The sequence below is a fragment of the Copadichromis virginalis genome, linkage group LG7 (assembly GCF_057382275.1).
Source record: "Copadichromis virginalis isolate Kocher_CV1m ecotype Utaka linkage group LG7, C_Virginalis_male_GT1.1, whole genome shotgun sequence".
Lineage (NCBI taxonomy): Eukaryota > Metazoa > Chordata > Actinopteri > Cichliformes > Cichlidae > Copadichromis > Copadichromis virginalis.
The window spans coordinates 5,296,297-5,315,596 of record NC_140624.1 but is presented as its reverse complement, the minus strand read 5'-3'; the positions used below and the strand labels follow the sequence as shown (position 1 = coordinate 5,315,596).

Genomic DNA, 19,300 nt, shown 5'->3' with positions numbered 1-19,300 from the left:
ACAACCAAATTGTTGTCATTTTTATTTTTGGAATTGGGCAGTTTTTTAAATTTTCATATACAGATGAATGTTGGATGTCATCTTGGGATCATGGAACAGACGTTCATGTTCCACATCAAATGTGTAACCTTTATTGAAACAAGTACATACTATTCAAAGTTTACTGAATATGAATTTATTTGTACTTTTAAAATCATGTATTTTTTTTAAAAATATGACATATATAAGAACTTATGTTTACTAATGTGTTACATAGAAGCGTTTCAATAAGGAAAGATTATTAGAAAGGATGAAAATGATTTATCGATGAACAGAATATACACGGTTAGACTCCGATGGCCTATCTCAGCCGAATGGACCCTGGCTGTAAAAGGGATTAGAGCAGGACCCCCGGAGCTGAGATGAAGGTGGCTTGAATGGAGTTTGAGTGATGAGAGGTGGAGGTGGGTGGCACAAAGGCATCTGCAAAGGAGAATGACAGTAAACTAACTGAAGTAGGTAAAAATGTCAACAAACCTTGCTACTGGTTATAATAACCCAGATAAAATTAAGTAAAGTTTGTGTAAAACTAAGTGCAAATAATCAAGAAAAAATATGTACAAAAAAAAAAAATAATTATTCGTATATTCGTTTTGTTTTATACAACTATACATGAAATGTGTCAGAAATGAGGAAAATTAGAGGGGGGAAATGCAAACATGCAAATCATAAAATGTAATATTTTGGGGTCTTTTTTTAAAGATAATATAGTTTTGTATCTTTGCCATGAAATTTACAGTTATTTATACATGATGTTGAAACTAATAAATAAATAATAATATTAGTATTGTGTTCAGGTACAGAGTTTATTGAGTTTCTAAGTTAGAAAGTGACTTTCATTTCTACAAAAATGATAAACGTGTGGGTTTCCGTTGTTGACGTAATATTGGACCTGGAAGTTCAACGGTTTGCTTCTTTGCGCATGCGTCCTCAGAGCTATGACAAATTGTACCGCTCCTCGGTATACACCCGTATATTACAGTATGAGGAGCGCAGAGTATGGTATTGACTTAGACTGATAAAAATATCATGACCCGGTTCTTCAGCGGTCACATTTGCTAAGTTAGCCGTTACCGTTGGCGCAGCTAAAGCTAGCTCGGCCGTGTCTGTTGTTGTTGTTGTTTACACGTCGCCTTTTCCACTAAAGTGCCTGAAACAATGCAGAGAGTGAGATATTTAAAGAGTGGCTGGCAGCTGCTGAAATCAAGCTGCGAGGGAGCAGCAAAGCAAGCGAACACCCAGTCTTCGGCCTCAAGATGTTATAGCCATGTAAGTCAACGCTTTGTACAAACTGTATTAACGAGAGTGGAGAAGGGAGTGCTGATTGAAAGCACGGTGGCGCTCCATCCCATTTCAGTGCTACCTGTCAAAGAAATGTATCCTGACAGAAGAGTATTCAATCTCAAGTTATCCAATTTTTTTTTTTAACATTTCCTGCTCAGCCATCTTTGACTTAAATATAAATATTCTAATCTAAAGTTTGGAAATATCCGGTGATTTCTGTGAAGTTTTAGTCTCTTTTGTTAAAGCCCATTCACCCACTTTCAAATCTTTTTCCACACTTTGAAATCTCAGACCATGTTTGAACACAACTTCACATTTGTCTCATGTGTCTGGGTATTGGCTAACTAAAAAAGTCAAGCAGTCCTGCAGAGTGCCATATTTGAAAACTGCTAATAAAAAATCACATTGGAAAGAGGACTCACAATTTCTGAATGACGTAGTTGTATTTTACAAGAAGAAGCACTCAGAGTGCAAACCTCCACCAAGGCTACCCGCTATTAAGGGAAGTATTACATTTTGTATGTATGAATTTTGTTTTCTTTGTTTGTTTGTTTTTAAAAAAAAAATTATTTTAAGAAGTTTGTAGTGCAGTAAAAATTAGGTAAAGGTAGGATTACAGATGTTTAATTTGATTATACAAATATTATGTAGGAGTGGGTAATGGATAATAGGTACTGACTTGCAGCTCTTTTTTCTTGATAATACTTTCTTTAACGATATAATACATTTTGGAGTCAACTCCACAAAGAAAGCTTGAGGTCAGAGGTCAAATATAACATCATTTGGATGCAGACTATATTATTTTTAGTCCCCATATACCAATATCATTTCCTAAATGTTGCCAATACAAACAATGGCAGTAGAATTCTAAACATAATTTTGAAGATAAAAGACTGAATGTTTGATGTTGTTTGACCTTGAAGGAGAGGCCAGAGGACAAATGTGCCACATTTTACATTTTTATAAAGTAATTTCTTATGTTTACAATGCACACCAAACTTGTAAGGGACTTATAAGGAATGCATGAATGTTTTTCATATTTTTATTTGTCAAACGCAGATCCTCAATAAATTTTATGGTAAGAAATGTGAAAGAACTTTGAGATATTTATATTTGAATATTTCCTTAGATTTCAGTGTGTGAAAAAAGTGAGTGGATGGGCTCTTTCTTAAACAATATCTAGGAAACTATTTAATATAATAAGCTAAAATCTCAGAGCAATTATTATAAATATGTAGAAACTTACAAGATGGTGGAGCAAAAGGCCAGAGACTGAATGTCCCAGCAGGAGAGCATGCTGAGGCTACTCACTGCACACATTGATCATTGTATTTTTAGTATACTATAGTATATAGTACGGTATAGATTATTTTAGTATCAATTCATCAGTGTTCAATCACTAACTTTAATAAAACTATGCTGCATAGCTCATAGAAGCTGCAGTGGGATCAAAGTCTCACTCAGTTCAGTGTGCCTGCAGCGATGAGCTCTCAAAGACTGCTCAGAATGCAGTATCAGTTAATGAGTAACCTTATGTTGTCATACTACACATGTCCCCACTCTGTCGCCTGCTCCCTCCTCAGGCAAGCAGCTCCTTCGGGCTCCTCTTTGACATTGACGGGGTGCTGGTGAGAGGCAAGACTCCGATCCCTGCAGCCAAGCAGTGCTTCAAAAACCTGGTGGACCGCAGCGGAAAATACAAGGTCCCTGTGGTGTTTGTCACTAATGCTGGGAACTGCATGAGGCAGACAAAAGCGGAACATCTGTCACATCTGCTTGAGGTGGAGGTAAATTGAGAGCCTTTTAAAACATTATCAGTTTGCTTTGTCTCGTGTATTTTGTTTTTAATATTCTTTGATATCAGCCATTTATTCTAGACTCTGTTTATCTCAGGTGTCTCCAGACCAGGTGATGCTATCCCATAGTCCTTTGCGAATGTTTACCCAGTTCCACAAAATGCGTGTGCTGGTCTCCGGACAGGGTCCAGTAGAGGAAGTCGCTCATAAGTATCCTGCAATAACTCGGGTAATCTGGTGCCTGCACTCTGGATGTTGACCTTTAAAGCTGAATGTTCTGTTTATTCACTTGTTTTTCTCCATGTTCCACTTTGTTATCAGTGTTTAATCGTTTCACCCTTTGTTCCCTTTACTGCTTGACAGTCTCTGTGAAGCCCTTCAACAGATTTTTTTGTTTTTTGAGTTAGTGGGATTTTGTTTTTAATTCAAGTCAAACATTGTTATTTGAAATATAAAGAAATGCAGTAAATTAAACATTGGAAAACATGTTACAAAAAAACACCAAATACCCAAAACACTGTTAAGATTTTCTACATATTTCCAGCTTGTAATTCCTGCTCAACCGGTTTGACTTTAACTCGCCAAACTTCAGCCTGGGCTTTCAGGATGTTGTTACTATAGATGTGCTCAGAGAAGCGTACCCAGTCCTAGATGTTGTGGATCACAATAGAAGACCCAAAGATGTTGTAAGTAATACTGTTTAATCCATTTATGTTCAGTTCAGTTACACGTCTTCCCAACTTTGCACAATGTCCTTCAGGTGCCGCCCACTAAAGGTTTACGGCCAATAGATGGTATGTTTCCTTTGCGCAGTCATTACATAATCCCTGAGAATTAATGATTTTCTGGTAATGTGGCCTAATTGTATGTTTTGTTTTTATTTGGTCCTGCAGCTGTTGTTTTATTTGGTGAGCCTATTAGATGGGAGACCAACCTCCAGCTTATTGTTGACGTGCTGCTAACTGGTGGGAACCCAGGCAGCACTTGGAGTTCAGCGCATTATCCTCACATCCCCGTCCTGGCATGTAACATGGACCTGCTGTGGATGGCAGAGGCCTGGAATCCCCGGTACACATCAACACCACAGTCTGAAATATTACAACCTTCAAATTTTACAGTATTCTTGTTATACAGTGCCATGGAAAAGCACTATTATCAAAACCTACCTGGCCCTGTGTGAAAAAGTGATCGATCTCTCATTAAATCATGAATTACTTTTGAGTAACCACATTTGAGAGCTGAGTTCAACTTCACCAGCCACAGTGGCCTGATTACTGAGAAACCTGTTGAATAAAGAAACCTCTTCAATAGAAGTTAAGTGAATTAGGCAAAATTATTCAAGAAAGCAAAACATCATGCCACACTCTGAAGAAACCACTAAGAAACAAAGTCATTGACATTATCAGTCTAGAAAGGGGTACAAAGGCAAATCATAGTGAAAGCTATGAGAGAAAACGTGGAACACAGGTGAACCTTCCCAAGAGTGCCCGGCGTACCAAAATGATCCCAGGAGTGCATCACCTATCCAGCAGGTCACAAAAGAACCCAGAACAACATCTAAAGGACGTCCAGCAGGACAATGATCCAAAACACACCAGCAAGTGCACCTCTGAATGGCTAAAAAACAAAACAAAATGAAGATCATGGAGTGGTCTATTCAAAGTCCAGACTTAATTCCAATTAAGATTCTTTGGCATCTGAACTTAAACGGGCAGTTCATCCTTGAAAACCCTCTGATGTGCCTGAATTAAAACAATTATTTAAAGAGGAGTTGCACAAAGCTCCTCCACAAATGCTTGCTTGCCAAGTGTGTCACAACCAGTTATTAGGTTTAGGTTTTTTTATATTGGACCAAGTTGGCTTTGATAGCTTTTCCCTTAATAAATGAAATCATTTAAAAAACTGCATTTTGTATTTACTCAGGTTATGCCCAATATTAAAATTAGTTCGATCTGTAACGTTAAAGTCACAAATATGACAATGTGCAAAAAACTAAGAAAGGGAACAAAACAAAAACTTTCTCACAATACTGTATTTCCTGTTCCTTGCATCACAGGTTTGGTCATGGTATGTTCCTGGTGTGCTTAGAGTCTCTGTACAAGAAGGTCACAGGATACAAACTCAAGTACGAGGCTCTGATTGGGAAGCCCAGTGTGGTGACTTATAACTACGCTGAGCTGCTGATTAGACAACAGGCTGAAAGACTTGGCTGGAACACGCCTGTGAAGAGGGTGTATGCTATAGGGTGAGTTTTTCAGTCTACATTTAACACTTAGAAATTCAGTTTAAAAAATAATTTGAACTGAGTCCTTTTTTTTTTTTATAGTGATAATCCCATGGCCGACATATATGGCGCCAACCTCTACAATCGCTACCTCCAGTCTTCTCGTCACACCAAGGCACAGATGCAGGCTCAGAGTGCTGGTGGAAGTATAGATCCCTCAGCTGTTGATGACACCCCTAAAATGACATCAGCAGAACTAGGTGGAGCTTCACGTGTGGTAGAAAGGGATCTCCCTGAGGGATGTAGCTCAATCCTGGTGTGCACAGGAGTGTACAGCAAAGACCAACAGGAGCTGCTCTCAGACCCAACGAAAACAGTCACAGAACAACGCATCTTCCATGGTCACAGAGACTTCCGCTTCGATCCCAGCCTCACTCAACCATCCTTCGTGGTGCATGATGTGAAGGAGGCGGTTGAGTTGGTATTTAAGCAGGAAGGCTGGCCACTACAGTAGGGGTCTCCATCTCATAGTCTGATCTTTCACCATTAGCAACAGGTTATCAAACCATTCCCTTGATTATTACAGGGGAGAAGTAGGTGTTACTATGTTATAACGAGCCATAGAGTCAGCTGTAAAAAGGAATAATATCAAATACATAGAAGTTGCATTTTAAATCAGTCATCCATAATAGTGCATCAGACCACTGCTGAATTCTTTTAAAAAAGTTTAAGTTTTCAATAATAGACATCACTGTTTCTGAGTCAAGGAATTCAGGTTTTTGAGTACATACATTAAGTTGTTGAATTACACATTTTAGTACTTTAAGTATTGGTAAGCTCATGAGTGGATTTCAGGTGGAATTCCTCCACAGTTACATCTTTCCAGCAAGTTTAGACTGATTCAGAAAGAGCTGTACAAAGACACAGTTTTGTGACATTACTATTTCAGGCATTTGCACAGTCAAAAAAAAGACACCCCTATTGGTCCTAATTTGTTTTTACTGCTGTCATATTTTACCTAATTATTTTTTTTAAACATGAATTTATAAGCTCTTTTTAAGTTGCCAGCTATGAGTGTATTACATCATTTTTTTTACTTTAGCCAGCAGCATGTTAAATTTTATTTTGAAAAAAACTAGTCTTATTTTCTGAAGTTGGTGGAATTTAACAGTAGGGTTTTTCACATAATGAATAGTGAATGTCTGTTAGAAGACTGCAGTTATAGTTACAGCGCCACTGAAAATACAGTTTTTACATTTGTAACTGGTTTAACAATGTGTGATTTGCAGGTGACTTAAACCTGTTGCATTGTACTTCAAAAGCCATATGATGTGAAAGAACCTTAAAAAAAGGGATTAAAATGACACAAGGCTACATGTAAAACTGTAGTGTTTACTGTGCTGGAGTCTGTGTACAGAGTCCTCTGGCAGAGGAGTGGTTTGTCATCACATTCATTATCCTTAGAATAATATTACAACATGTTAAATATTAAAAAGTCAAAACATACAAAACCAGTATTCACACACACGTTGCAACACACAGTTTCTCTTTAAATAACATCCCATTCTCTGGTAGAGAAACAGGTAAATTGAGTATTCAGGCCTCCATTCCCACTCTTCGAGTGACTCCCTGCTTCAGCCTTCTCGGCACCCACACTTTTTATCTGTAACCACGGCACTAGGAACCGGGTGAGAGTTGTTACTCAGCATGAACTGAGGAGAGTTTTCAGAGGACTCGTTTATGATGGTCATACCATTGCGTGCCATTAGTTCTCGAGCCATAAGAATGAAGGCAGCCTCTATGTTCTGGGCCTCCTTGGCTGAGGTTTCCAGAGCAGCCAGCACACCACTGTCTTCTGCCAGATTGCAAGCATCCTCGAAGAGCACCTGTCTCTTAGTGTGGAGATCTGACTTATTACCTGCAGTGGTGAACAGAACCAGAGTTGGTAAAAACAGAAGTGAAGCAGATATTTGCAGCTATGATTTGTATCATTTTCAGTTAAATTATTCTTTTAGTGCAACACTTACTACAACCAAGTCTTCAGATCACATTTAAACTTTACCCGTCAAAAACATGGGGCATGTTTCTGACTTTTTGGAATTATATCTTTCCCAACAAACTTAGTAGACTTTAACTATAAGATACATTTTTTTTAGGGTTAATACAGACAACAGTCACACACCGGAATCGCTGTTTTAGCACATTATGCATATGTCTTTGGTCTGTAGGTGGACGTTACACGATACACTACCTACAGAGACACAAGAAGAATATCTAAACTCTACATAAAAATACTCTCCCTCACTGGCATGCTCTTTCATGTCATTGACCTATTGCAAATTAATACAACAATACTGCATTCAGTTAGTGAGATCAGGATTTGATCTAATCATGAAAATATGGATTTATCCTGCCTTGTATCAACAGCTAAAGCTGCTGGTGTGACATTGTTTGGGATATTTTCTTGGCACATATTGTTAACACATTGTTAAACAACACAGTCTACTTCAGTCTTTTTGGTGACCATGTTCATCCCTTTATTAGCACAATCTACGGATCTGCTAATGACTTTGCAAGTGACTTTTGTCTTGTTGTTTGAATTGATTTTGTAACATGTTTTTTGTGACAATATCTACAACTCAAAAATATATTCTGCTCTGTGCAGACAGTTTACATACCAATGAGTATCAGCACCACACTGGCAGCTCCGTACAGCTCCACTTCCCTGATCCAGTGTGGAACCGATTCAAATGTGCTGCGTCGAGTGATGTCATAGGCCACCATCGCCCCATGGGCGCTGCGGTAGTAGCTTTGAGTTATGGTGCGGAAACGCTCCTGTCCCGCAGTGTCCCACACCTGCATCTGCAAAACACAGATAACACAAATATGGGTTAACCGGTTATACAGAATAGGTTAAGGATCAACAGCGTACAACTCTTAAGTTATTCAAGTATGATGTCAGGTTTGTCTGCTGTTTGCAGTTGTTTCTGAACAAATGTCTGCAAATGTCTAAACAGAATTATAAACTAGCAGCTAATAAATCAACACACCCATAAAGCTAACAGAAACACCGAGGATACTACAGACCGCTTGTCAGCCCCTCCCCTTTCTCTGAAGAAATAAAACAAAAGGAATTCTTTACTTTAAGACAAGAGTGCACCCACACGGATCTCATAAATTGCACACACCTAAATATGTGGACAGGACTGCACTATCAGCTGTGATGCAAGTGCTTAAAATAAAAGTCATCTACCTTCACCTTCTTGCCATCAATGTCCAGGGTACGAACAGTAAAGTCAACACCAATGGTGTTTTGTTGCTTTTCGATGAAGATGCCAGATTTGAAGCTTTGCACCACGCAGGTCTTCCCAACATCTGAGTCACCAACCAAGATGATTTTAAAAAGAAAGTCAAAAGAGTCTTCAATCTCTGGCCCAGCAGTCTGCATGGTGACAAGAGGAACAGAGAGAGGGAAAAAAAACACTATCGCTGTAAGACGAGACCCAATACCTTTGGGCCTCAGTGCAAATGAACCGGTCCCTTCCAAGTTGTGTCAATAAGAACTTAGAATATTTACACAAACAGCAGTCACATCCTTGAGAAAGAAAGGGAAAAATCAATTGTCTACTGGCAGAAGTAACACAGACAGTTTGATCCCTGGTGAAAGATCCATCCAGAGCTCAATAAAAAGTAAAGGTTCTGTCAAATCTAATCTGTCAAATCTAGTGAAGCAGCTTGCTTTTTTCTTCTGCTATCTTAAACCCATTCTTTAACCTTTGTTCAACAATCAGAAAAGATTACACAATCAGCTCAGGTATTCCATAGCAGGGATAAAAATCAATATTCCTTGAGACAGACTAGTCAGAATCCAAAAGCTGTTTCTTCATCAGGAGTTTGTTTCCATATCTACATTACACCAGTAGTCACATTCTTGAAACACAAGTAGATTCTGTCCTTCTGCCCTTTAGACTGTCACTCTGTGTGCTTGCTACACCCCTGCGCCACTCAGTTTACTTCTGAGGCAGTATAAGACACGCCTCCTACCTGTGTTGGAAGTTGTGATTTCCAACTGCCAGCCCACCTGCACCACTGCATCTTGGGATATGGATTTTCTTTGTATGTTTAACAGGACTCAATACCTGAAAGAGCCAGACAGCAATCATTCATTACCAAAGGCTCTTAAAGATCGAGCTAAAATGAGTAGCTAGAACTTACCGTAAATTATAGGAGTGAACAAAAGTGTTGAAGGTTCACTCTGAGTGCAGACTTCCCATTTTAAGAGGGTGTGACTGCTACACTTGCAGCCATGCAACTATAAAAATCAGTATTTAAGCATGTGGGCATGGTCAAGATAACCTGCGGAAGTGCAAACTGAGCATCAGAATAGGCCAGAACGGTGATTTAAGTGACTTTGAATGTGGTATGATTATTGGTCCAATACAGGCTGGCCTGAGTGCTCTTATGGTGACGTCTTCCAGCAGGGTAATGCACCAGGCAAAATCATTTCAAACTGGATTCTTGAACATGACGGTGAATTCACTATATTCAAATGGCCTTCACAGTCAACAGATGTCAATCCAGAAGAACACCTTTAGGATGTGGTGGAAAGGGACATTTGAACAATTAATGCAGTTCTGGGGGCAAAATGAGTTCCAATCCAGTACTAGCAAATATACCTAATAAAGTTCACTGAGAGTGTATGTTAAATTTGTTGGATTTACTTTAATTTCTAATAATTTCTCTGGTTTTGCAGTGCTGGGTTCTCCAAGCAATGATATGGTCTGCCAGCATATAACGAGCAAAAGAGGTGTCTTTGAACGCATCACTATTTAATACAGAAAGTGCTGATTGGGAGATACCACGTATTCCAAGATCATAGGAAGATAGCTGGAGTCATTTATGTTAAATGCATTTATTTTCTGTGTCTCCTCAGTAAGGTATTTAGTTGTTCTTTTAATTACTGTTAGGTTAGAGTAACAATTAAATTAAAGCTTGATTTTGCTTCTCTAATATTAGTTGATTAGCTTTGTTCCCTTGTGTCTAAATTGGTCCGATCAGCAGGTATTTAAGATCCCCTTTCCTTCTCATCTGATCAGTTTTGGTTGCTTGGATTGGTTTGAGCATTGATGTTATTTTATCTCATGTTGCTTCTTACTTTTTAAGTTGTAACATTACTGTTTGACTTTTTCTTCCAAGGATAAAATAAAGCACTTTTTTCTCAAATTTCTGTGTCCCTGTGACTAACCTTTCATGTGGAGAAAGGTTTTATTTACAAGGCTTCAAATACCTTAGAGCAAACAGCCTACACCCTTACACCCAATAAAACTACTCACGACAAAATGTAATCACGTTACATCTTTGTTTTAACAGCTGCCCACCCCACAATGATTAACAATTAAAGAAAACATAAGCTCTTCTCCCTGATTACAACCAGCTAACACATTCCAGAGCAATCAGGAAACTGTAAAGAGTTAACCACAAAATGAACAAGAAGAAACTACACAAAAATACACCAGAAAAGCATAATTTAAATCATTTTACCTCAGGCTTCACACATTGGCATCACTATGAAATGCTAACACAGACTGAGCATACTGCTCTGAATCTCTCTCTCTCTCTTTCCACCCCCTCACTACATTCTGTCGTCATCTCAGCCCACAGAAGAACAAGGCACAGCTGGACACAGAACAATGTGTGAAGTGTGAGGGGCACTTGACCAAGCTGGGTCTATCTTTGGCTGTGACCACCAGCCACCTTCTTTCTGTCATGTGGGTGGTGCCTTATTTGTTCAGTGCAATGAAACGTGGTTTTGTTGACCACAGAATGAATGAGACCGAAACAGATCTTTGACTGTGCCACATTTATCCAAATAAAAAAAAAATGTATTGCAGTACATCTACAGAAAATTGTATTCTGGACTTTTAAATATCTAGTCACACGAACATCATATCAAAATTTGAATAATTCCATTGATTTAAAAAAAAAAAAAAAAAAACATAAACCAAATACGTCTTCACCACAACCACCTTACGAGAACAAAAATCCTTGTGTGACTCAGCAGAGTCTTGGCCCAGAAGCTGTGGTGGTGCAGAAATCACAGTTAAGCCCGTAACTAAGCTGCCGCATCACAGTCATACACGTCAACCTGCTGTGTCATCTCTTCTGCTGCAAATGTGCTGGACTCTGAGTGTTTCTCAGCCTAAATGTGTTGCTGAGGCTCTGTTGACTTTTTCTCTGTTTCAGAGGTTTCTTGCTTGATGTCTCGAGGGAGGATGGTTCTGGAGGAGGGACATGGATTGGCTTCCAGGGGATTGGATTGACAAAACTGGGCGATGGGTAGGATTTGTCATAGGGACCTAGAGAAAAACAATCCAATGCAACAGTGACACATAAATCTCTGGAAGTCTAATTAAACTAATGAGCTACCGTCTATCTACAGGAGCCTCCGGACTAAGACCACCAGGTACCGGAACAGCTTCTTCCCCACAGCTGTCAGACTCCTGAACTCTGCCTCCTGACCCACGTTAAACTCATGGACTGAACATACACACACCCACAACCACCTACACACACACACACACACACACACACACACACACACACACACAATGAACAACTGTACCCTCAAACACACAATAATAACATGGACTGAACCACCACTCACAACCACTAGCACTTTATATAGCCTCTGTAGAAATTATCCACATGTCTCACTTATCTTAACTGCACTACTGTATAATTCTGTGTAAATAATCATTCTGTACATACGATAACTTTTAACCCTAAAACTGTTTATAACTTGCATAGTTCACATTTCTGTATAACTGTATATCTCAGATTTCTGTATAGTTTTTCATATTTATATCCTGTTCATAGCCTGTACATAGCTTGTACTCACTACAGCCTGTACATACTTATAGTTATAGAATATTCATAACATACTTCATACCGTGTACATTATAACATACCATAATAGACCCATTTCTGTAATATACTTACATATCTATATTATTGCTAATATATATTGTAATATATCTATATCATGGCTAAAGCACTTCTGGATGGATGCAAACTGCATTTCGTTGCCCTGTACCTGTGCATGTGCAATGACAACAAAGTTGAATTCTATTCTATTCTATGGAATGATTATGATGTTTGAGTAAAATAAACCCAATAACGCCAAGTTAATTCAAATAAACATACTTGATGGATAGCTGGGCTTTTTGGGACTAGCTTTGCTTTTTTCATTCGCCTTTGCCAGCCATTCCTTAAACTTCTCTTCAGCCCTCCTACGCCGCTCCATCTCCTGCTCCTCCTTCAGGGAGGCTTCCTCCTGTCAAAAAGATACAAAAGAAATCTCTGAGAAACCATTTGGAATTTAAAAAAGAAGAGACAGCTGAACGAGAGCCTGATTACTTTCTCCTTCTTTTCCTTTTCTATTTTTTCTTGGTTCTTTCTTTGCAGCCAGTCTTTGTACTTTTGTTGAGCTTTCTGTTCAGTCTCCCGCCGTCTCTCCTGCTGCCTCTGCATCTCCTCCTCCTCCTTTCTTTGTTTAAGAAGTTGCTCATGTCTCTCCTAGAATTATAACAAGAAACATAAAAGACTGTAGCGTAGCAGATAAGAAGATCAACACAACAATTTTACTTGAGAAGTTGTTTACCTGTTCTGTTTTAAGTTTTAGCCATTCTTGGATCTTGTTTTCCATGATGAGCTTTTTCTGTTCCTGCTCCCGTTCTTGTTTTTCTTTTCTTTCTTTTAGTAAGTGCTCCTAATATACGGGACACACGGAGCTTTTATTGGGGTGAAATGGTCACTACAACAAATTACAATCAGAATAAAAACACTTTTCTATTATGGGGATGGGACTAATGACTGCATGCCTTTTCTACTTTCTTTTCCTGCTTAAGACGCTCCACTTTTGCTTTATTCACCAACCACATTTCCCACGCACTGAGGGTAGGTGAAGCTGCAGGCTGCTCCGAAATCGCTTTTGGTAGCTCACATCTATAAAATAAACGCAGATATAAAATTAGCTATGCCGCAAACAAGCCAGAACTAAAGCTGAACTAAAGCTTTACTGCAGCACCTGAATGGTGAAATACTGAGCCTGGAGTCATCCCTCTCTCTGGGGGAAGTGGTCTGCTGATCTGGGGTGGATCTCAGTTCTTCTTCGTCACTGTCGAAGCTGTCATGATAGATTGGAGAAAGCAGAGAAAAAGTGTCTTCTTCGTCGGATAGGATTCCGTCGCCAAAGTCCTTTGATGGATGGAAGTCTTTGAGAGGGGTCGAGCTGAAGCCGTTGGGTAGCCTCTCTCCAGACATCACTAGCCAGCAAATCTGTAGCGGACAGCACAAAAGCGAACAAAGTTCGCTAAGTCTTTTCTGTTTTCTTATGTAAAATGTAAAAGAAATGGGTAATGAGACACATAAATCTGAAATTCCAATGTCAGACACGGACGACGCTATATGAAAATATGTATTTAGCAGCATGCTAACGTTAGCTCAGCTCCTTAGCTCACTCCAACGACAACATAAACACATTTTGTGACATGCTATGAAACATTAGCAGAGCAAACTAGCTTACCGGAAAAAACAAATGCAAACTGGAGCTATTATGTTTAATTTTACAGGTTAACTGTCTCTTTCCAGGCCAGCTGGTCTCTTCTTCCAATCACGAGTTTGCAGCAGCGGAGGTTAGAAGTGATTTACAAACTTTTTCCCATGATACACCACGCCCCCACGCTGAGCTGGACGCTGTTGTCGTAACCATGGCGACACCACAAAAACGCACGTAGTTTAACAGTCCTAATCAACCTGCTCAAACTGCTTCACATTTCCACTTTTTATTTAAAGTAATAATGGTACAAAATCTCACGTTTGTATATTACTTCCCAGTTTAAATTACACTAAAATATAGGCCACTTTTTTTTTTTTTGCTTTAAAGGACTAAATCCGAAAAGAAATTTAAACTTGTTAACTTAATTCTTGTTTTCTAAGGCATTAAGGATGTATACTATATATATACTACTATGTATACTACAACCGTTCCAATCTGGAAAAAAGTTCAAAGACATCATATGAAGCTCAAAATTACCATGACATTCATGTTTGTGATGAGTTTGTGATACACTGTGTGTAAACTTTTAGCTGTTTCTTCATTAAAAAAGGCAATTGGGACATTTAAATATGATAAAGCTTCAATAATTTTGTGAGGTTCATTAGAATGACTGCTTCTATCATATTTTATTACATGGGACATTCCTAAAGGTGGGGAAGACAGAGAAATCAGATATATTGATTGGACTCTTGCTTCATTTCTGGTAGTATTATTGCAAGGTGCTTATCATTAAATGTTGTCAGCATATCAATAAAATGTAGATAAGTCTAAAAATAAGTCTATTAAGGACTGTAGACTTTGTACTTTAATGAATTCCAATGTTCAGTGCTTGTTTGGACAGCTAGTTCACCTCCTACAGTGATAAAATGCTGTCTGTCTCAGAGCTCCTTTAGTTGAAGTTAACCTGCACATGCACCCTGTCTCACTCTCACTTAACATTTTGAGTCTAATTACCAGCAGGCCAGTCAAAATGAGGTTGTACGGGGAAGTGAAGAGAACAGCTGCTTTCACAGAGACATGTAATATTTTGTGAGTGTTTGTAAAACCTTCTGCACTTGTTTATTTTTTAATGTTACAATAATATTGTACGTTCCCACAATACAACTGTGATTATGTTAACTGAAAACAGTGAGCATGTCAGCAACCGTGGTTAACCTCAATCATGGAAAGATTAACCTTCAAAGGGAGACATTAGTTATTGGGCTTATTGTATTCCCAGAAACTAACTACTACTACTCCAGAGCTCCACTTAATAAACTGATTATATTTATCATCACATGACAGACCATTCATTGGCAACATTATTTAAGTCATTATTTATACCAGGTATCTTATAAGATGACTTGAAGTGAAATTGAACCCGTTTGATCTGGATAATAATGCTATCTTCACAGCATTAAAGATCATTATTTAAAAAAACAAAAATAAATAAATCAAACAGCCACATGTTTATCTTTGAAATATTAGAAATATTTTAGGGTTGTCCTCTAAATAGCTCCCATCCATCACTCCTCCCTTATATAGTTTTTCATAATGTGTGAAATCTGAGTAATACATCCACACTTCCCCGTAAAATAAAGATGGACGAATCAGGTATGGCCATTTGCAGAAAACAGGTGGGTGTGGCTGAGTATACGTGTCCAGTGTCAGAGTTACACCTGGTTGTGAGATTCCAGCTTCTGTTACTCCTTCCCGACAAGGGCAGCAGTTCTCATTCAAAGCTCTTTACCGACAGCATTCACCCCACCAAGCAGAAGAGCTGCCCGGGATGGTAGCAGGAGACTTCAGGAGACTCCCAGAGGGCAGAAGCCCACTGCGACGTATCTCCCACACGCCTCATCTAGACCAGAGACCACGAAAGAAGCCTCGCAAGAAGCTCCAAGTGATCATCTGTGTACTTCTTGTGGAGTTATTTGAAAGGTTCACTTTCTTTGGGATTGTATGTAACATGATTCTATTTTGCACTGTGAAGCTCGGATATGACAACTACCTCGCTGCAACAGTCAACCTGTGCTTCATAGGAGCCAGCACACTCACCCCTGTTCTGGTTGGCTGGTTTGCAGAAGCCTGTCTAGGAAGGACTAAGGTGCTATACGTGTGTGCGTTTCTTCATTTCTTTGGTAAGACACAAGGGATTAAAGGTTGACACAAGTTGGCTGCCAAGAATTTGAAGCCATATGACTTCTAAAACAGCGTTTACCATCTTGGACTGTATTATTGTGAAAAGCAAGACTAGAGTAAGATCTGATGTTAGGCGATGACAGCTGTTTATAATGTTGTAATATTATAATGTATTTATTTTTATTTTTAAATGGCAGGAAAACAGGTGGGCACCTTGTACTTCTTTTCATTTGTTTCAGTAATTTTTTTTTGACTACATATCTCATGAATGTATCAAATCAACCATTGCCAAAAAGAAAATATCACTCAGAATCATTAGATGCATCTGCCACTGTAGGTACAGCCATGTTGCCTGTGGTGGCATTTCCCTTTGAGGATTTCTACATCGACAGCCACCACATGACCCACCAGCTGGGGTCTCGGGAGCAGCAGATTCTTTTTTACACTGGCCTGCTGGCTGCTGCACTGGGCATCGGTGGCATCCGAGCTATCCTTTGCCCCATGGGAGCTTACAACCTGCAGGGCTACAACCAGCACCAGCTCCTGACCTTCTTCAACTGGTGGGTGATGAGGCTACCCTGACGCATCATACATGTAGTTTACCAGTAGATTCATTTTTAGTTCTGCGAGGTTGGGTTTCGTATGGTTTGATTTCAGACAAAAAAAGTAGTAGTGACATGCCTTTGTTATTATATTACAAACAAACCTTTCTGACATAATGGTAATTCTATACTAGAGTGCATGGGGGGTTTCCTCTAAGGACTCCTTCTCCTTTCATAGACAAAACAAGTTTAAATTGAACCACCCTAGATGATGAAATTAGCAGAAAGATATTTTGGATTTAAGTCTGACCAATATCACTGGCTCACTCTAAGATTTTTTTTCTCTTAATTTAGGTTCTACTGGCTGGTGAATCTGAATTCCACTGTTGTGTTTCTGGGCATTGCTTACATCCAGCAATCTGTGGCCAAAAATCTGGGCTTCCTCATCCCCTTCACCTCAGTGCTGCTGGCTCTCATTGCCATACACATGATGCGCAGTAACCTCACCTACAAACCCAAGAAAGGTAAGATACCAAAAAAAGGATTAGAAAGAGAAAACCTTTTCCTCGTCTCCTTTTTTGTACAGGCCACAAAAAGTTCAACTGTTCGTGCTTCATGCTTTTATTGAGCTTAGGTGGATCATTACTGACCACATTGGGAGTTTTCTTGAACTCTTTCAAGATGTGCTGCCTCCACTATCGCTACTTGAGCGGGCAGGTAGCATCTTGGCTGGACCGGGCGAAAGAGAATAATGGTGGCCGGTACAGTGAGACTCACGTGGAGAATGCCAAAGTCCTGGCCAAGCTCTTCCCTCTTTATGGGCTTCAGCTGCTCTACAGAGTCTGCCTCACACAGGTAGGTCCCTGAGAAATTATAATGCATGAAGCAGAAAACTGACATGTTTAATCGCCTTCAGGTCTGGTTAAGAAATATGCCTCCCACAGATCCCCTCAGGTTACTACATTCAGACGATGAGCTCCAACCTTCACCTGAAGGACCACCTTTTGCCCATCGCTGCCATGAATGTGATCAGCATCCTGCCTCTGCTGCTCTTAGCGCCACTGATGGAGTGTGTGATGACCTGCTACCTGTCCATGGAAAAAACTCCTCCAGCACCTGTAAAACGTATTAGTGAGTATTTACATGCATGCAAGCCCCAACTAGTTCGCATGTTGTCGTTATTTATTCTCTTAAATATTCCTTTATCTCCTCTCATTCCCTCTTTTTGTCTTGTAATCACAACCTCCCATTCCTCAGCCCCCTCTCTCATCACCCCACCCTGTCCATCCTCCCCCTCCAGCTCTGGGCCATGCATGTGCCACTCTGTCGGTCCTGGTTGCAGGTTTGACTGAGCTGCAGAGGAAGTCTTACCCCCTGGTGGAGCAGACACTTTCTGGAAAGCTTTTGCAAGTTTCTTCCATGCCGTGTTTCCAGCTGGCTCCTCAGTACATCCTGCTCGGTCTGGCAGAAGCTCTCGTCACCCCTGCGTGTGAGTGGGAGACTTACTGTTATGTCTCCGTTTGTGCATATCATTCTGATTTGTGAAACGAGTTTAATGTGGCACATAAGCAGCAGGAGACATGCTCATACAGTTTCTGTTGTCTGGCAGGCTCCCTCATTTCTTTCCAGCTCACCCCGAACCACATCAGAGGGATCGCCCTGCACTTCCTCACTCTGTCCTATGGAGGGGGATGTTTTCTCGGTGCCTTTATTATTCAGCTGATGTACTTTCTCTCTGGAGGTAAAATTCAAACAAACAAACAAGAAAATACAAATACAGGACTAACAAATGACATAGAGGCACTGGTACTAAACACTGTGGTGCTCTGTTACAGGAAGCTTTTACCCAAGCACACTGCATGATGGCAATTTGGAGAGATTCTTCTTCCTCTTGGCCACACTGATGGCTGTAAATACCCTGGCATTTTGGAGTGTGTCATACAGGTACAGTAAAACAGGTAGACGATGATCCAATAAAGTTTAGATTGTTCCATGTCCATCACAGTCTGTTGAAGGTTCATATCAACAGCTGGTAAAGAATTTGATGTTTTAGCAAAAACACATACCCAAGTTTGATATAAGAAACATGATAACTAAACGGTTTCAGTGTAAACTTTTTATTCAAAGCATGTTTTTACAAGTATATTTGTAAAAAGAAAAAAAAGTATCACAGCTCTAAGTGTATTTCTTGTTACATTAATGTTGTGCAGGTACGTGGACCTAAGTGTTCAGGGCAAAGCGCTGACCATCAGCCCTCTGACTGAGAAGCTGCTGCATTACAAGGCCTGTCTGCGCTTCTACGACACTGTAGACCGCACCGACTGCATTTTATGAATGATTTCTCTAAAATGTCCTCTGTTACTGGTGCTAGCACTTTGTTACCGAGTCAAAATTTATAGTGATTGACTAAATTGTAAAAATGTAAAAATGTAATATATGAAGTGTGCATATTTTATTTATTTTCACGTATATTGTGTATTTAATTAAACGTCATGAATTGTGAGCTTTGTTTTATTTACATAAATGTGAATTCAGGAGTAAACTGTGACATTTCTATATTGAAAAGGTGAATATTAGTACAATAAACTCAATAAAGAATATTATTATTAGTATGCATGGTCCTTACTTTAAGGCAGTTTAGCTAAAGCAATGACTCCGTTTACGTGACTGAACAGTA

At 39.5% G+C, this 19,300-nt stretch overlaps 4 protein-coding genes across 7 annotated transcripts; 2 read left to right on the top strand and 2 right to left on the bottom strand.

Moving 5' to 3' along the window:
* Positions 1 to 897: 897 nt before the first annotated feature.
* hdhd5 (haloacid dehalogenase like hydrolase domain containing 5) lies at positions 898 to 6,729 on the top strand. Of its 2 annotated transcripts, XM_085461329.1 has the most exons (8): positions 899 to 1,308; positions 2,907 to 3,110; positions 3,217 to 3,329; positions 3,712 to 3,805; positions 3,880 to 3,913; positions 4,013 to 4,187; positions 5,176 to 5,364; positions 5,446 to 6,729. In XM_085461329.1, the coding sequence occupies exons 1-8, from the start codon at positions 1,198 to 1,200 to the stop codon at positions 5,855 to 5,857; spliced, it is 1,332 nt and encodes a 443-aa protein (XP_085317455.1). In that variant the 5' UTR covers positions 899 to 1,197; the 3' UTR covers positions 5,858 to 6,729. The 2 variants fall into 2 exon arrangements, with proteins under 2 accessions (XP_085317456.1, XP_085317455.1); XM_085461330.1 differs by lacking the exon at positions 3,712 to 3,805 and having other exon boundaries at positions 898 to 1,308; positions 3,217 to 3,348.
* Positions 6,135 to 10,947, bottom strand: rab19 (RAB19, member RAS oncogene family). 3 transcript variants are annotated; one of them, XM_085461333.1, is made up of 5 exons: positions 10,885 to 10,947; positions 9,388 to 9,482; positions 8,597 to 8,785; positions 8,022 to 8,205; positions 6,135 to 7,261 (listed from the first exon to the last, which is right to left on the bottom strand). In XM_085461333.1, exons 2-5 carry the CDS (start codon positions 9,436 to 9,438, stop codon positions 6,978 to 6,980), a joined length of 708 nt encoding a protein of 235 aa, XP_085317459.1. In that variant the 5' UTR covers positions 9,439 to 9,482; positions 10,885 to 10,947; the 3' UTR covers positions 6,135 to 6,977. The 3 variants fall into 3 exon arrangements, with proteins under 3 accessions (XP_085317459.1, XP_085317458.1, XP_085317460.1); XM_085461332.1 differs by lacking the exon at positions 10,885 to 10,947 and adding an exon at positions 9,559 to 10,783; XM_085461334.1 differs by lacking the exon at positions 10,885 to 10,947 and having other exon boundaries at positions 8,603 to 8,785; positions 9,388 to 10,787.
* ccdc34 (coiled-coil domain containing 34) lies at positions 10,867 to 14,134 on the bottom strand. Its single transcript, XM_085461331.1, has 7 exons — positions 13,928 to 14,134; positions 13,430 to 13,680; positions 13,224 to 13,347; positions 13,004 to 13,111; positions 12,760 to 12,918; positions 12,547 to 12,676; positions 10,867 to 11,699 (listed from the first exon to the last, which is right to left on the bottom strand). Exons 2-7 carry the CDS (start codon positions 13,663 to 13,665, stop codon positions 11,497 to 11,499), a joined length of 960 nt encoding a protein of 319 aa, XP_085317457.1. The 5' UTR covers positions 13,666 to 13,680; positions 13,928 to 14,134; the 3' UTR covers positions 10,867 to 11,496.
* A 1,581-nt stretch (positions 14,135 to 15,715) lies between these two features.
* Positions 15,716 to 19,096, top strand: slc15a5 (solute carrier family 15 member 5). The gene is made up of 9 exons (XM_085461323.1): positions 15,716 to 16,080; positions 16,419 to 16,641; positions 16,978 to 17,147; positions 17,258 to 17,478; positions 17,568 to 17,754; positions 17,924 to 18,112; positions 18,233 to 18,364; positions 18,459 to 18,567; positions 18,834 to 19,096. The coding sequence occupies exons 1-9, from the start codon at positions 15,729 to 15,731 to the stop codon at positions 18,955 to 18,957; spliced, it is 1,707 nt and encodes a 568-aa protein (XP_085317449.1). The 5' UTR covers positions 15,716 to 15,728; the 3' UTR covers positions 18,958 to 19,096.
* Positions 19,097 to 19,300: the final 204 nt, after the last annotated feature.

What these genes read in the sequence shown, in the direction of transcription:
- ccdc34 (XM_085461331.1), bottom strand. Translation starts at nt 13,665, where the DNA reads ATGTCTGGAGAGAGGCTACCCAACGGCTTCAGCTCGACCCCTCTCAAA. An exon ending in CTCAGTATTTCACCATTCAG is followed by an intron (nt 13,348 to 13,429) that starts GTGCTGCAGTAA and finishes TTTATTTTATAG; the next exon opens with ATGTGAGCTACCAAAAGCGA. An exon ending in AGGAAAAGAAAGTAGAAAAG is followed by an intron (nt 13,112 to 13,223) that starts GCATGCAGTCAT and finishes CCCGTATATTAG; the next exon opens with GAGCACTTACTAAAAGAAAG.
- slc15a5 (XM_085461323.1), top strand. Translation starts at nt 15,729, where the DNA reads ATGGTAGCAGGAGACTTCAGGAGACTCCCAGAGGGCAGAAGCCCACTG. An exon ending in TGCGTTTCTTCATTTCTTTG is followed by an intron (nt 16,081 to 16,418) that starts GTAAGACACAAG and finishes CTGCCACTGTAG; the next exon opens with GTACAGCCATGTTGCCTGTG. An exon ending in CTCCTGACCTTCTTCAACTG is followed by an intron (nt 16,642 to 16,977) that starts GTGGGTGATGAG and finishes CTCTTAATTTAG; the next exon opens with GTTCTACTGGCTGGTGAATC.
- rab19 (XM_085461333.1), bottom strand. Translation starts at nt 9,438, where the DNA reads ATGCAGTGGTGCAGGTGGGCTGGCAGTTGGAAATCACAACTTCCAACA. An exon ending in TTGATGGCAAGAAGGTGAAG is followed by an intron (nt 8,206 to 8,596) that starts GTAGATGACTTT and finishes TGTGTTTTGCAG; the next exon opens with ATGCAGGTGTGGGACACTGC. An exon ending in TGTGGTGCTGATACTCATTG is followed by an intron (nt 7,262 to 8,021) that starts GTATGTAAACTG and finishes TCACCACTGCAG; the next exon opens with GTAATAAGTCAGATCTCCAC.
- hdhd5 (XM_085461329.1), top strand. Translation starts at nt 1,198, where the DNA reads ATGCAGAGAGTGAGATATTTAAAGAGTGGCTGGCAGCTGCTGAAATCA. An exon ending in GTAGAGGAAGTCGCTCATAA is followed by an intron (nt 3,330 to 3,711) that starts GTATCCTGCAAT and finishes GCCAAACTTCAG; the next exon opens with CCTGGGCTTTCAGGATGTTG. An exon ending in AAGAGGGTGTATGCTATAGG is followed by an intron (nt 5,365 to 5,445) that starts GTGAGTTTTTCA and finishes TTTTTTTTATAG; the next exon opens with TGATAATCCCATGGCCGACA.